Here is a 17,386-nt window from a genome sequence, read left to right on the forward strand (position 1 = left end):
TAGTGAAGACAGTCATCAAAAAGTGGAGAAAAAGTGATGTTGCAAAGAACTGGACATCCCTCCAAAATTGATGAAAAGACAAGACAACAACTGGTCATGGAGGCTGCCAAGAGACCTACAGCAACACTGAAGGAGCTGCAGGAATTTCTGGTAAGTACTGGTTGTGTACTACATGTGACAGCAATCTCCCGTATTCTCCATATGTCTGGCCTATAGGGTAGGGTTGCAAGACGGAAGCCTTTCTTACACACAAAAACATTCAGGCCCAGCTAAAATTTGCAAAACAATACATCAAGTCTCCCAAAAGCATGTGGGAAAATGTGTTATAGTCTGATGAGACCAAGGTTGAACTTTCTGGCCACAATTCCAAAAGGTATGTTTGGCACAAAAACAACACTTTGCATCACCAAAAGAACACCATCCCCATGGTGAAGCATGGTGGTGGCAGTATCATGCTTTGGGGTTGCTTTTCTTTGGCTGGAACTGGGGTTTTAGTCAAAGTGGAGGGAATTATGAAAAGTTCCAAATACCAGTCACTTTTGGCCCGCAACCTTCAGGTGTCTGCCAGAAAGTTGTCAATACGATAATGACTCCAGACATGCATCCAAATCAACACATTCTTTTGCTTCACCAGAAGAAAATGAAAGTTTTGGAATGGCCCGGCCAGAGCCCATACCTAAATCCAATAGAAAATCTGTGGAGTGACCTGAAGAGGGCTGTGCACAAGAGATGCTCTTGCTATCTGACAGATATGGAGCACTTTTGCAAGGAAGAGTGGGCAAATATTGCCAAGTCAAAATGTGCCATACTTATACACTCCTACTCAAGAAGACTGAATGCTGTAATTAAATCAAAAGGTGCTTCAACAAAGCATTAGTTTAAGGGTGTGTACACTTATACAACCAGCTTATTGTATGTTTTTTATTTTTTATATTTTTTTCCCCTAACAGATTTGTTTGTTTTTCAATTGAATTGTACAGGTTATAGGTCACATTAAAGGTGGGAAAAGTTTTGAAACATAACTATATATATAGGCTCATAGGTTCATAGGTTGATACTAGGCTATCTGCCCTAAGGCATTTATAAGCCTAGCCAGAGTGTGTTTGGCTTTCGTCTCCCTTTTAGATTAGTTAATTGTGCCTCTGTATAGTAGGTCACAGAAGATAGCCCTTTTAAGGTTAGTTTACTGTGCCTCTGTCTAGCAGGGACATAGAAGAGACCCCAGGGGTAAACTTACGATCTTCCATCCACTCATCAAGATTTCTCTTGAAGAAGGTCAGTGAGGGGCTCTGCCTAACATGGATTGGGATTTTGTTCCAGAGTGAGGGGAGCCTCTGGGATATGAATCTGTCCCTCCAGCATGTCCTATTTATTGCTGTGCTGAGGTTTAAGTCCATGGAGTGTGTAGCTCTAAGGGATTTGGATTTCCTGAGGTGGAGCATGTCCATTAATTCTGGGTTAGACATGGCTTTGTACATCAGGCATAGATTGCCTCTGAGAAGGCGGTAAGCAACTGAGTAGAGCTGGAGTTTCTTTAGCCGAACTGCATAGGGCATATGTTTGAGGCCCTTGATCCTCTTGGCGAGGTACTTTTGGGGTCTCTCCAGTTGCTGCAGGTGTCGGGTAAGGTACATCCCAAATGGGGCATTGTATTCAATTATGGGCCTGATGAGAGATGAGTAGAGGGGCACAATGACCTCTCTTGATCTAGATTTGAACTCTTTCGTGATAAGGTGGGCTATATAGAAGGTCTTTCTAACCACTTTGGCAATGTGATTGTCAAAGGAGAGATTACTATCTACTTGGGTCCCCAAATCCCTAATTACTTCTTCCGTACTTAATGGATTACCACCTATGTGGTAATTTGTGGGCACTTTGTTTTTCCCAAAGGGGATGACTATGCTCTTTTTGGCATTTAGTTTGAGGCCATGGCTCTGGCACCAGGTATCCGTCTCTGTGAGACCCTTTTGGAGGATGCTTGTGTCAGTGGGAGAGTCGATTATGGCTCCCAGTTTGTAGTTTATTTATATATATATATATATATATATATATATATATATATATATATATATATATATATATATATATATATACACACACATACACACACACACACACACACACACACACACACACACACAGCTGTCTGCTTATGGTGTGCACTCTCAATACTCAACCGTCATTCTTACCAGCTTTAACTGAAACAATCTCTCCTAACCTTTCCAAGAATCTTGCTTTACATAACTCTTCATAATACTCCAGTCTCTTTCTTAACCATGTCCTCTCTCTTCTTACTAATACCTATGTGTTCTTCTTTTCTATTTACCTATTTAAAATCTTACATCATATTTCAAGCTGTATGTCTTTTTCATCTGAGAATGACCACTGTTTGTTAGTCATTGGATATGTTTCTTGTAGTTTATTTTTCTCAAAAATTTGTATTATCAATATTTTTCTTACAAGGATATGGAATCACCAGAGAATGGCCATCATACACTTTTTCTTCCTCACAACAAAAATAAAGCACCGGAGCAGTTCACTGAATCACAATACCATACTATCCCACATCTGCCACTATTTTTGTTTGATTGATTGAATAGACACCCTCTCCATGCCAAGCAGAGTATCTCATTAAGCCTTTTCAAGTGCAACCTGGATAACTGGATGGGAAATGGAAATTACACCCCTGGGATTCCAACTGTGTCCCTGATGGACAGGGGTTTTGGGTGCTGACTTGTCTAAACATGGACTAAATAAACTCTTGGCTAAGCTTATAAGAGCCTCAGGGCCAATATACTAATAACATCATACGATCCTATAAAATATATGGAAAACACTCCACTCTAATATTTTTTTCCAATTTCTTTTTAATTTAGAACAAGTGTAGACTAGTGAAAATGATTTTTTATGAAAAAAAAATACAAAAAGGAATGACTTTTATCTTTAAGAAATTCATTCTACTCTGCATAGCATAAGGGGGTGTCATCTACTTACTATGTGGCATAGTTTTTTATCTTTAAGAAATTCATTCTACTCTTCATAGCATAAGGGGGTGTCATCTACTTACTATGTGACATAGTTTTCTAAAATGTGTAACACCATTGACTCAACTAATTTTGATGGTGTAAATACAGCCAAGATATTTGTATTTTTCTACTAACACTGATATAATTTAAATAACTAGGAGTCAATAGCAGTAACTTAGACTTATTGAAATTAATATGTCTTGCTATAGCCAGTGGCAGCTGGTGACTTCAAATCAAAGGGTGGCTGCAGGAGGCAGATGAATGGTGGTACCAACTAGAAAGTGGTGGGGCCAACTATAAAGGAGCAGAGCAATGTTACAGTAGAATCAACCCTGACTGTGCTTACCAATTTACATAAAATAAGTCCTCATGGTTGACCATGTCAGTGTATTACATTAGAAATAGAAAACCATCATCAATAGTCCCCAAAACACATTGCCTCCCTAGTATCTGGTTAACCCTGCCAGGATATTATATTAAAAGAAAGAAAGTCATCAACAGCCCCCAAAACCCACAGACCACTAGTATTTGGTTGACCCTGCCAGTGTACTATAAATTATCAACAGTCCCCAAAGCACATTGATTGCCTCCCTAGTATTTGGTTAACCCTGCCAGGATATTACATTAGAAAAAAAAAAAAGAAATTCATCAATAGCCTCCAAAACACATAAACCACTAGTATCAGGTTGACCCTGCAAATGTATTATATTACAAACAGAAAATCATAAATAGTCTCCAAAACACATTGCCTACATAGTATCTGGTTAACCCTGCCAAGATATTACATTAAAAAAAAGAAACAAAAAGTCATAAACAGCCTCCAAAACACATAGAGCACCTACTAGTATCTGGTTGACCATGTCAGAATATTGTTAAAAAAACATCACAAACAGCCCCCAAAACTCACATCTTACTGCAGATTCAGTCTTCTACTATCTGGTTGAACCTACCAGCCTACAGGCCCAGGATGTCACAAAGAAAATTTATATTGGAGACTGCACCAAGATTTAACAAGTATCCAGTTGATCCTGCCAGGAAAAAAACTGCAGAAAGTATATGGCTGGCCTGTCAGAAAAAAAAAACTTAAGAAAGTATCTGGTTGGTCCTGCCAGAAAAGAAACTGAGAACTTACTTTAAAGTTTAAACACGAATCTGTTCGGATTGCTGATTTTCTCTTCTTTGGTCGCTCATCTCTCCACTCTCTCGCTCTCTCCCTCACAAATAAAGCACAGGAAGAGAACACGATAGTAACAGAACTAATCAGCAGCCGCACTTAGACTACGTGACAGACTGCTGATGTCACAGTCTGGTCAGCATCCTATTTCCTGCAGTGAAAACTTTAATGACTTCTGGGCATTTTCATTGATGCCTGTGGTCTTCCCAATCTAGACTGTTTTAAAACAGTCCGAAGACAAAAAAGATATATATTTTTTCAAAGCGGAGCTAGTGCATGCATATGTGCTGCTCCAAGTTCTGCATAGAATTGCATTTGACTTCACATACTAGGTTGCAGTTTGAACTGCTACTAGTGTGTGAAGTTTAATAATTAAAACTTTTTTCATTTTTTTTTTGTTTTGGAGAAAGTTGGGGGGACTGCAGCCAAGTAGTCTGATACCACGAGCCACCCCTGGCTATAGCCCTATTAAAATATCCCAGATGAAAAACTTATCTAATGATTTGCAACATAAGATATACTTGATGCAATGTCATCTGAAATAACAGCAAAGTTAATTCTTCCCTCTTGGATATTAATTGTATATATATTAGAAGCATTATGGATCATTTCAAGAACTAGAGTAAATGTCAATAGAAGCAAAGATGGAAAAAGTGGACAGCAAGGAAGAGTTTTTTATATATATATATATATATATATATATATATATATATATCTCAGCTGCTTATGCATCGGAGCCAGGACCCTTTCATCAGGGTAACCCTGCAATTGCATTCTGAATCATTTGTGGATTGAACTTCAAAGTAGCAAGTGCCAGATGTGATACTTCAATAACAGAGATAAATATTTCAGTATTGTGCAGGGTACCAGTAAATGTTTCAGAATAAATAACATCATTGTACTGATAACATGTAGCTGCATCTCTTGAGTTGTTATTAATTTTGCCTCAGATTCTATTTACTATATATATAAATTGGACCTTGAACTTTAAAAAGAAATTGGTGTAGTATTTACCATTTTTTTCAGTACTAATAAATCACTTATTTTTGTCATCTGAAACAGCTCATATAAACTGAGACTGCAGCACGCTATTCATCTGAACTTAGCTCTGGTTTCTGGGCCAAAATATTTATCATAGTTTGCTTATACTGATTAATCCAGTTCTTCTAACTGTTGTAAAAGCACATTCAAGGGTCTTTTTTCAGCACTCAATGTACAAGTTCCACTAGATAGGCGTGATCAAAGGACTTATATATAGTCCATTTAAAAGTTATTGAGATATCCTATTTGTTTAAGGACTAAAACTGAATGTTACCATTTTTCAGTTTCACAAACACCAAAAACCCTATTATCAATTCATACTGGAAAGTTTGTAATGTATTCATTATCTTTTAATGTTAACAAAATTAAAGAAAGATCAGCAATAATTACTGGCAAACATTCATAACCATATCAAAATCCCTCAGAGATAAAGAAATAACAGAGACCTGGTTCAAGGCAGCAGAAAGCACCCCTGCACTACCAGGCTACAACTCATTCCACACCTTTCGGCCCCAGAACTTGGACCGAAGCTCCAAACGCAGTGGTGTTTCCATATTCATAAAGGATGCACACACCTCCAGACTGGTAGCCCAACATAATGCATCTGAGATACTTCAGGTGCAACTAACATTGGGTAAGACAGTGATTCAGGTCATAGCCTGCTATAGGTCCCCAACCATGTCCCAAGATTCACACTCCACATTCCTAAGCACCCTGGAGAATATTAGGGTCCAATCTAACACTCTCATACGGGGGCGACTTCAACTACCCCTCCATGGGGGGGTTTCCTGGGAAATCTATTTATGTACCAATACACTTGCCCAACGCTTATTGGCATTCATTAATTCCAATGCCCTGGACCAGCTCGTTCTTACCCCCACTAGAGGTAGCAACATCCTTGACCTGGTCATTACTAACATGGGTGACCGTTGCTCTACACCAGTAGTCAACTCCTCCCTGGTTAGATCCGAACACAAGCTAATCACCTTGGAAATCTACATCCCTCCCACCCCCCCACAAAGGTAACCACCATGAAAGACTTCTCCAAAGCTAACTTTGGCCTCCTAAAAACAGAGGTGGCTAACTTCACAGCACCCATAAAAATGGAGAATCATTGCGTGACTGCCAAATCATACACCAATGCACTGTACGAACACGTACACAAATGCATGGATCTCGCCATACCCAATAGAACTAAGGCACTCTCCTCAAAAAAAAGGAAGCCAGTCTGGTGGTCCCCTGCCATAAACAAACTCTACAGCAGAAGGAGGAAACTGATGCGGAATAAGGTGAAGTCCCAAGACTGGAAAAACGACCTTATCAGTCTCAACAAAAGGTTGAGATCCCTCATCAAATCCTCTAAAGCTAGCTATGGAAACAGAATTACAGCAGATAGTAAAGACAACCACAAGGCCTTCTATAGTTATGTAAAGAATCTCCATGGCAATACCCAGATTTGCGATGAGCTTCTGCACAATGGTACCGCCTATACCGAGCCAACAGATATTGCAAATATACTGGTGGACAGATTCAGTTCTAACTTTACCCGTCCACCCCCCCCCCATCAAAGGACCACTCACAATACCAGTAGATTGCTAGGCATTCAGCATTACTGCTGCACAGGTTAAAATAGGACTGTCCAAGTCCAAGAATACAGCTTCTATGGGACCTGAGAGTATCCCTGGCTGTGTTCTACATGAACTACAGCGTGAACTGGCACCTCACCTGTGTGCCCTGTTCAATCGCAGCCTCACCTCAGACTTTGTCCCTACCGAATGGCGAACTGCTACAGTCATCCCTCTCCACAAAGGAGGAGTGACTACAGACCCTGGGAACTATCGCCCTCATTAGCCTGACGAGTCTGATATGCAAAGCTATGGAACGCATCATCATGGACCTAATAAACAAATATATAGGGAATCTCCAAACTCTACATCCTACAAAGTTTGGTTTTGTGAAGGGTAGATCATGCCTGCTCAACATGGTTGACTTCTTTGAGTCAGTCACCAAAGCTATGGATGAAGGTAAGGTGGTTCATACAGCCTACCTTGATCTGGCCAAGGCCTTTGATACCATTCCCCACTCAGGAATCATAGAAAAACTTACTAAGCTAGACATCAACCCCTATATCACTAGGTGGGTTGCAAACTGGCTCACAGATAGAACCCATAGTGTGAAAGTAGCTGACTCCAAGTCAGACTGCCGACCAGTCCTGGGTCCTCTCCTGTTTGGTATCTACTTCTCTAAAGTCCAGGCCAACACGAACGGACTCTGGCTGACAAAGTTCTCAGCTGATTGCGAGTTGGGAGCTATTATTAACTTCCCAAGTGATGTTGACATCCTGCAAAAAGGCCTCAATGAGACCAATGACCGGCGTCAGAACCATGGCCTTAAGCTCAATGCCAAAAAATGTGTCTTCATCCCCTTTGGGAAAAATCCAGTTCCCTTGAATTACCACATTGATGGTAGTCCACTGAACACAGAAGGCGTTATAAGAGATCTGGGAACACAGGTTGACCACCACATTGCCACTGTGGTCAGAAAGTCCTTCTCATTACAAAGGGTTTTGCATCCAGGAAGAAAGAGGTCATTGTCTCCCAATACTCTTCCTTCATTAAGCCAATCATTGAGTACAATGCCCCATTTGGCATGTACCTCACTAGACACTTGCAACAACTGGAGAGGCCGCAAAAGTACCTCACAAAGAGGATCCTAGGCCTTAAACACTTGTCCTATATGGACAGATTAAAAAAACTCCAACTATTCTCTGTCTCATATCGCCTACTTAGAGGCGATCTCTGCTTGACTTACAAAGCCATATCTGACCCAGATCTGTTAGAAATGCTACATCTAAAGAAATACCAATCCCTCCACACCACATGCTCCAGAGACCTCAACCTCATTACCACAATCAACAGAATATGCTGGAGGGACAGGTTCATAACCCAGAGACAGCCTTTGCTATGGAATAGACTTCCCATACATGTCAAGCAGAGCACCTCACTGAACCTCTTCAGGAGAAATCTTGATGAGTGGATGGGAAATAGAAAATTCATGCCGGGGATCACTCCAGTGGCTCTACTCGACAGAGGCACTAGGAACTAAGGTTGGGTGGCATGATGCCAGTGTAATCCTATGGGCTAGGCTTGTAAAGGCTCCAGGGCCATTAGACTAGTACACACCTATGAACCTATGAACAAAGGCAAGGTAAACTTTCTAAACTGGCACAATGTTTTGTTGTAGGTAGTTAAAGATAACTTAAGAAATTATATATTACAGTGAACATACAGCCGTCTTCACAGAAAAAAATATTTACACTCAGGATGGTAAAAGACATATTTAGTGGTGTGCATAACAGATTACACTAAAAGGGTTCATTCTAGTCTAAAATTAGGAAAATAGAGTAGTAAAAGTAAGCAGGCAAAGTTGGAAGAATGTGCGTAATACTATATGTGTGACAAGGAGTAAAACACAACAGACAGAGACAGAGACAGAGATGTGCACTTGGACAGCAACGAGAGAGGCAACACTGTGATGGTTATAAAAGAAAAGGCGGTGGTACGTAAAGATATAAAGGAAGGGTACAAAATGGGTTTATAGAAGAAAATAGCTTGGAAGGCATAGCTGTGAGAGGTAAAAGTAGTGAATGAAAAGAGGTACAGAAAATGGTGCCGGTGCACAAATGTGCCAAAGGTAAGCTTCATCTTAGCATCATGGTGCTAGGAGACGAGTTTGTGATACCGTGGTTTCAGATGTGGGTAAAGTGGAAGTGCTGTGCTGGAAGGTGTTTGAATATTCTTAAAAACTGACAATTCCCCAGCTTGCTGGGGAGAGAATTCTAAAATTTGGCTTCACGGAGTGTATAACTGTCATTAACAAAATAATCACTGGATTTTTAAGACATTTCAAGTTAAAAAAAAATATTTTTCTCTTTCTTTTACATTTCCTTTAGAACCATCATCATTAGGACTTTGTTAGCTACAACAACACATTTTTACTAAGAAGCATCACTCTCTGTGACTACTGGTGTCTGAGACGTCACAGTAGGAAGATACAGTTTATACATTTCATTAATTTACTAATTTAAATACATTGACACATTACAGGATTGTTTATCTTACCTCCAACCAGCTGAAATGCTGAGCTCAGTATATCCAGTGAACAAACGAAGAAATACAAAAGGCCAACTAAGGTAATAAACTTTGCAATGCTGATTAGAACACGCACTGTTTTCCCTTTGGTGTCCAGCTCTAAAGATAAAAAGAATATAACAATTAAAAAAGCCTAAAATGCATAAATGGTTGCTTGAATACCATCATACCATCAACCTGTCTCCCTAGTACTCATTACTACCAGTCAAGAATCTACCTCACATTTAGCTCCCTAACTAAACTCTGGAATTCTCTCCCTACCACCATTCGAAATACTCAGAGCCACTCAAACTTCAAAACTCTTCTCCAATCTCACCTCCTTTCAAGTTGGGAATGTTCCTGTACCGCTACCACATAAACTCTAACACTATCTCCCACTATATACCTCAACCTTCTATCACTGTGCTTCTTACCCTTTGCCTCTACTTTCTCTCCTACCCTATACCTCAAACTTCCCCCAACCCACTCCCTTTCTCCACTATATACCACCTTTGACCTCTCCCACCTTACTTTCTTCTCTCTGTCCTCTCCTCATATTTCTAACTTGTTTTACTTACATGTTTTTTTCATTTGAAATGCCTGTACTTTTAATATGTTTAGACTACATGAATTTCATTTTTGTAAATCATTACCTAGGATTAGAAATGTTATGTCTTTTTTTTAACAAATTGTATATGATCGCTGTATTTTTCACTGTTCTACTACTGTATTTACTTTTTGTATAACTATTGTAAAATTGTCTATATCCTGTGGAGCTTTTTCCCCTGGGCCTCCACTGAAAACAGGCTCTTCCAGGCCCAGTAGACTATCCCGGTCATCAAAATGTAATAAATAAATAAATTATATTTACCCCACTTTTACCACCTCTGACATATTCATTCCTTATCTTCCTTTGTCTCCTTCTCCAGATTCTTTTACAACTAAGGCTTAGCACTCTCGTTCATCATCTTCTCAACGCTCCTTCTCTCTCACTCTCTGTACCCACTTCTAAATTCTTGCCATTGCACTGTTCTTTCCTTACAATGTCCACAATACTATACCAACTATCTAATAACCTCTATACAGCCAATATAGTTCTTCATCCTCTGTCATTCAAAGGTAAATATTTCAATTTCCCTCATCAGGGAATTGCACCTAAAAACAACAAAAAAATATAAACTAGGAAGACTCTTCAAATAATTATTATTTTGTATTCTCTGTAATAATATATGCATGTTGCCTGTAAATATTTCATATCTTCTAAACAGCTGTTTAAATGCTTTAATTGCATTTGTAATGGCAATGTTACTTTTCACCATTATGGAGCTTTTCTCCCTGGGCCTATACTGAAAATAGGTTAGCCACCCAATTGGACTTTCCCGGAAAATAAAGGCAAAATAAATAAATACCTGCATATACTTATACAATAAATATGTTTTCTGATTTATCCATGGAAATGATCAATAATCATATAGGAAATCTCCAGACACTGGACCCAACCCAGTTTGGTTTTGTCAATTGCAGGTCATGCCTAATCAACCTGGTGGACTTCTTTGAGAAGGTCACCAAAGCAATGGATGAGGGTATAATGGTTCATACTGCCTATCCTGACCTGGCCAAGGCATTTGACACAATACTCCACTAGGCCATTGTTGACAAACTCAAGATGTTAGTTACAAAATGGATTATGAGCTGCCATTGAATCCCCCACCAACACAAATTTTCTCCAGGAAGGGCTGGCACAAACAAATGACATCTGAGTCATGGACTAAAGCTAAATGTCAAGAGATGCATAATGGTATCCTTCATAAAGTCATCTACCCCTAGTAACTATCATATTGACAACACACCCCTAAGAGCTGACCCAGTAGTCTAGGACTTGGGGACACACATAGAGAGTAATCTAGCCTTTGACCATTATGTAGCTATAGTAGTGAGGAAATCATTCTATGCTATGCAACTTATAAACAAAGGTATGGCATATAGGTCCAAGGAAGTCATTATGCCCTGTATTTGGCATTCATCAAACCTGTCATTGAGTACAGTGCCCCCTTTGGTTTGTACCTAACCAGGCATATCAAAGAATTGCAATGTCCACAGATGTTCCTCACTAAAAGAATGCAGGGTGTAAGTAACATGTCCTATGCAGACCACCTCAAGGCTCTATCCCTGTATTCTGTCTCCTACAGACTGATGAGGGTAGATCTATGTCTGGCATTCAAGGCGTTGTCAGACCCCACTCTGATGTACCTTCTGCATATTTGCAATATAAACAGGACCAGAATTACCCATTCTAAAGACTTAAACCTTGCATGTGACATAAATAGGACCTGCTGGAGAGACAGGTATGTATCTCAGAGACTATCTCTTCTCTGGAACAGGCTCCCCATCCATGTGATTATAGAGTTCCTCCCTAACCCAATTCAAGTGTAACTTAGATTACTGGATGGGGAACAGGGCATTCATCCCCTGTTTGGCACCCATGTCTCTAATGGACACAGGCACCCTGTAAATGATTCATCTCCCATGGCCCTGCTTGTAAATGTTTCATCTCTTAAGCCCCTGCTTATATTTATCAAGGGTACCAGAACTTGTCAGAGATTTGGGATGCATGGCTAAGCTCAAAAAGGGCCTTGTGGCCATTAGCCTAATAAACACCTATGAACCTATGAAATATAAGAGAAGACATCAAAATTGTGGCTTACAGGACATATCCAACAGCCACGCAAATGTGAAAAAACATTTGTCACAATTTATTTTGGAATGTTTATAACTCTAGAACAGTAACTGACTTAACTTGCAATATCCCTGAGAAAACATTTTAAGGTGAGTAAGGTCCTCTTTCATTAATTGCCTTTTAATTTGTTATGTCTTGCATTGGCTTAGTGGGTCTGAGAAAAAATAGTACAAATCAGTTTAAAAAATATTAATATAAAGAAGTGGGATATCAAAGAATGGGGCACCATGAAAGGAACAGCAAAGGCTACATGAGGAAAGAGAGACAGAAATTTGTGAGGTTCTCAGGAAGCAGTCCACTTTTGGCTCAGGCAGTTTGGGGTAGCAGATAATATGGGATCTGCAGGAGAATGGAGGCATTATATGGGACAACATGAGAGTTAGAGATAGCACAAGATAGGCTAGTGAGGCTACAAAGGATACAGTGGGACTGGAGAGGAGGAGGCAACCAGTGGGAGGGGGAAAGGTAGGGGTGACAAAGGCAGAGTACAGGAGAATGTAATCAGAGTTCATCAGAGGTGTTCATCCAAGTGGTGCGTTACAGAGTAAGGGGGAAGGGAAACAGTGGGGTAAGCAGTGACACAGTAGAGGCAAAGGAAAAAGAAAGCTAACGTGGAAAGCCAGGTGGAAACAGTACTGACAATCAATGAAGGGAGACAGAGTCAGAGATGACTGTGCCGGAGCCAACACCACAGGAAAAACAGGAGACAGGTGGGCAGGGAGAGAAACTGAGTGGCAGAGGATGAAAAGGACAGAACAGTGAAGTGGGCTTGGAAGAAAAATGCAGAAAGGAGACGAAAGGCATAAGATATAGTAGCATGAGGGTGGCAACTAACACAGACAGAGAGGGGCGCTGGGATGATGAAAGTCCAGTCAGAAAATTTACAGACAGAGGACTAGAGGTTGTGTGCAGGAAGTACTAGTGGCTGTGCACAGGAAGTACTAGTGGCTGTGTGCAGGAAGTACTAGTGGCTGTATGCAGGAAGTACTAGTGGCTGTGTGCAGGAAGTACTAGTGGCTATGTACAGGAAGTGTAGATGAGAACCAGTGTGAAGACTGAAGATGGATTTGGTTACTAAAGGGAATTAATGGTCTGGTCAATACAGACTGTATTACAGAGAAACCAGTCTCTTCACTTAGATTATGTAAGACATCGTTGCTGGTAAAAAAGGTGGTCACCAAAAGGGAGGAATGGAAAATGGGGAGGTGCACTTCCCTTGTGAATGATCAACACACAGTCATAAACACACGCACATTATTCTATCACAACTAAGCATGATCATGTTTCTCCTTCAACCACCTACTATAAGCATTTTTGTAGGGGGAAAGCCCCCTCTATCCCATATGAATTCCACAGTCACATAACACTGGAAAAAAAAGAGAAATTTCCCTCATGCATGAAGTACACAGTAGTCTTGCACAAACAACATTCCCACCATGCCTGACTGTTGCATTGGTGATCATTGTGTTTGGGCAGTTTGAACCTGATCAACTAATCCTTGATCACCTGTAGGGAAACCACTGTGGTGAATCATGGCACCAGACTAGCTAAGGATGTATCAGGCAGTCCCAGAGAGGGGACATTGAGAATTTGGGGTGGGGAGAGGAGTAATATTCCTAGAAGTGTCACCTATACTAGCAGGCAGCACAGTAGAGAAACATATGAATAAAAAGTATATTAGCTGGCTGTAGCCAAGGACATTGGAGAAATGCCTGGGACTGGTAAGATGTTGGGAGACTTTGGTTAGAGACCAGTTTTATGGCCTCCCAGCAGGATGGGAGGGGGGCAATATTAGTATCAGAGAATTATAGGTTCATAGGTTCATACTAGGCTATCTGCCCTAGGGCATTTATAAGCCTAGCCAGAGTGTGTTTGGCTTTCGCCACCCATTTTAAATTAATTTTGCTGTGCCCTTTTTTGAGGTTAGTATACTGTGCCTCTGTCTAACAGTGACACAGAAGTGATACCTGGGGTAAACCTACGATCTCCCATCCACTCATCAAGATTCCTCTTGAAGAGAGTCAATGAGGGACTCTGCCTAACCAGTTTGGGATTTTATTCCAGAGTGAAGGGAGCCTCTGGGTTATGAATCTGTCCCTCCAGCAGGCCTGTGATGTGAGTTGAGGGGACATAGAGGTAGCAGGATGTAAATTATTGCTGTTCAGGAATGACAGCCAAAGCAGAGATGGAGATGGAGTGGCAAGCTACATAAAGGGGGTGGGTATAATATGTGAGGTTACTGAGGAGGGTCAATGCCACCCATTAAAAGACCAAGTGAAAGGGAATAGTCAGACGTTAGGGTTAGCTCCCTGCCAGTTAAAGTAGAGGAAAGGAGTGGGGCTGTTGGATCAGTCATCCCTCAGATACACCAAGGAAGGATGATGAGAGAATGAAGAAATGGTGTAGGTGAAAGAGAAGAATACTTGTGGGATCTAAATATTGCAGGATTAGAATGGAATAGTCGAAGCTCCAGTGTAAACAAGCAGTAGGAACTCATTTAGGCCTTGGACTATGAAGGATGATAACAACTGGTGTAAGAATGTTCTAGCAAGGACAGAACATCAGATGTGACCCTAACCAAGGTAGAAGTGGTCTTAAATGCCCAGGTAATGCTGCCATTAGCCAAAAGTGATCATGTTACTATGTAGTTTATATTAAAGAGAAGGGTGAAGATACAAAGATAAAGATGATGGTGTCAGACTTTAAGGGTAAGATTTTATACTGATCTGGAGAAGGGGGGCAAAGATGAGTTAGGAGACTGAAAGCAATCTGAAACAATAAAAAATCTATGAGAACGAGTTAAGGATGCAGCACTCATGGCTATGGTGAAAGGTATGACAAAGAGGTAAAACACTGTGAAGGCCAATTTTGCTTCATAGGAAAGTGAGGTGAAGCAAGTGAGTACATACTGAATTAGTGAAAGCATATGCATCTAAAATATCATTTTGAAATTCAGTATATCTCTCCTTTTGTGATCAGATCACCAAAACTCCACCATACATTCAGACCAAATTTGATTGAATGTGGTTAGTGTTACTGAAAGGATTTTTGAAAGGTAGGGTGAAGGGTTAGGGACAGAGTCGGAGTTAGGGTGGTTGTGTAAGGGGGTACCACTGCACACAATCTTATTAAATCCCGATTACCCTAATCCTAACTCTTACTCTCTCCCTACCACTAATCATATTTTTTTTTTGCCTTTTTCATGAGGTGGCTTGTCTTTTCATATTATGAAAGTAGGAGTATAGTCACTCTGTATTATCTGTACCATATACAAGTCTCAGTAACGTTACGTACCTTATGTACATCGAAACTTAAGTTATTTGGAGGGGGGTCACAGTGCATTGAAAATATCATTTTTGGAGTTTACTGGAGTTTCACATTTTATTGTGTTATAAATGTTGCTGTTTCTTTGCCAAGTCAGTAAAGTTCATTGTAGACAATGGAAATACAGTGTACGGCTGTAGTACTTCATGAATTTTCCATTTCATCTAAATGTCTACTGTGCCCAGATTATAAAGCAGCATCATTATACTGAGAGATAGCAACATTCCAGTTGGTAAGAAACCTTTGTAGGTCATGACACAACATCAGGAAGTTAGTTGAGGACCAGCACTGAACTGACAAGTATGTTGCTACCACAGACTTCAACAGAATGACTTTTGTTTTGATGAAAAAAATACACTAGAGACCATAATGGGAAACACCTCTTAGGTATGTGCATTAAGGAAAGTTCATTGCAGCATTCTTTATGTAGCTATTATATAACTATATAGTTAGGAGGAAACATTCCACATGTTTATAAAATAGGTTCTGTCCCCTATAGCTGTCCAACAGCTGCTACATATAGTTGTCTCTGAGACTTCCTCATTTTGGGCACATTAAATATCCTGTGGTGGATGGTCTCATTTTCAAAGTCAGAATTTGTTGCTATAGCAATATCAACTTTAAAGAATTGTTATTTGAAAAAGCAAGTTCTTGAACAGTTGTACGAGTTCATTTAGGAGTGTAATATGTTAAAAGATCTTAGTTTGATGTGTGTGTGAGATATGGAATTAATCCTGTAATGCAGTGCAAGAATGACTTTATTATACTTATAAATGATCCTAAGTATTTATTCTTTTTTAAGGAAAATGGTATACTTAACTACTGGAAGATGACAGATTTAACTATTCTATACCTTGTAGCTATTTGGTGGTGCTTTATTCTGTTACATCCATTCCTTAAGTACTAAGTGTAGTCATACATATCAGCTCCCTCACTAATGTCATTTTATGACGTGTGTTGCATCAGCTTGTGCATCACATTTGTTTGTTCTGCTGCACAGCATGAAAATGAAACAGTTCTGCAGTGTTGGGAGATGGGAAGAGTTGTGGGAAACACAAATGCTGTCTGCAATGGCAGTGATGGCTTGGCATTCCTCTTCACCACCACCCTTTTTCCTCTCCCAGGTAGCCATAAGTTAGGTTTTCTTTTAAATTCAAGATATATCCTGTTCATGATTTCATATATATGCAGTTCATGTGCATGATTACCTTTATTTATACCAGCAGTGGTGTGTATACTGTGCTTCCTTCTTAGTGTAAGTCCTTCCAGATTTTGGATTTTATTTTCTACTTTCTTGCTGGAAGCTTCTGATTTCTGTCACTAGTTTTCTCAATATTTTAGTGCTGTCTCTTCCTTAACTTTGCAACATATTTCTCTGTCTATCTATCATGAACAAAATTCCCAGGTGTTCTCTCCTTTTTTATGTATCTCCTACTATACTTCCAAAGTTTTAGACCAGAGAACCCGTGCCCAGATTTATTCCCAATACATGTGCATCACCCATGGTTCTGTGACAAACATCTCCAACGTTGGTAATTTTCTTCTCTACTTTCCCTTTCTAAGCTCCTTGGTATTAAATACCATCTGTACATTACATTTATGGTCTGCTCTCCTGTCCAGTGTAGATATTGTATCTGCCTAGTAACTGTGATAATTTTACCTTATGTATTTGTCTTTATTTTTCCAACTATCCTCCTTTCATCATCCAGTTCCTACTTCATAAAATGGGTCTGTTTCCTGTTTCTCTCTCAGGTCTTCATTTACAGTTGTTTTACTTTTATTTTCTTTGGTCTTTCCCACTTGCTGTATGGGGCAACTACATTTGTTTTGCTCTTATTCTCCCTTTTTTCTTCCTTCCTGATTCACCCATACTTCCCCTTAGCCTTGCATATCTCCATCACTTCTCCTTCAGCAGTACATACTGCACTTTTAGCTCCTCCAGCATTTTAAGATT

The 17,386-nt window shown here is 40.0% G+C and overlaps 1 protein-coding gene across 2 annotated transcripts in view; it reads right to left on the reverse strand.

The window, feature by feature from the left end:
• Window positions 1-17,386, reverse strand: part of SLC34A2 (solute carrier family 34 member 2) — a 477,602-nt gene that overhangs the window by 206,212 nt on the left and 254,004 nt on the right. For both annotated transcript variants that reach the window (XM_044062162.1, XM_044062161.1), the window contains one exon: window positions 9,363-9,491. In XM_044062162.1, coding sequence (XP_043918097.1) covers window positions 9,363-9,491 — 129 coding nt within the window. The remainder of the gene's footprint in view (window positions 1-9,362; window positions 9,492-17,386) is intronic.

Source organism: Protopterus annectens, chromosome 2.part1 (genome assembly GCF_019279795.1).
Source record: "Protopterus annectens isolate FY-2018-M chromosome 2.part1, PAN1.0, whole genome shotgun sequence".
NCBI classification, from domain to species: Eukaryota; Metazoa; Chordata; order Ceratodontiformes; family Protopteridae; genus Protopterus; species Protopterus annectens.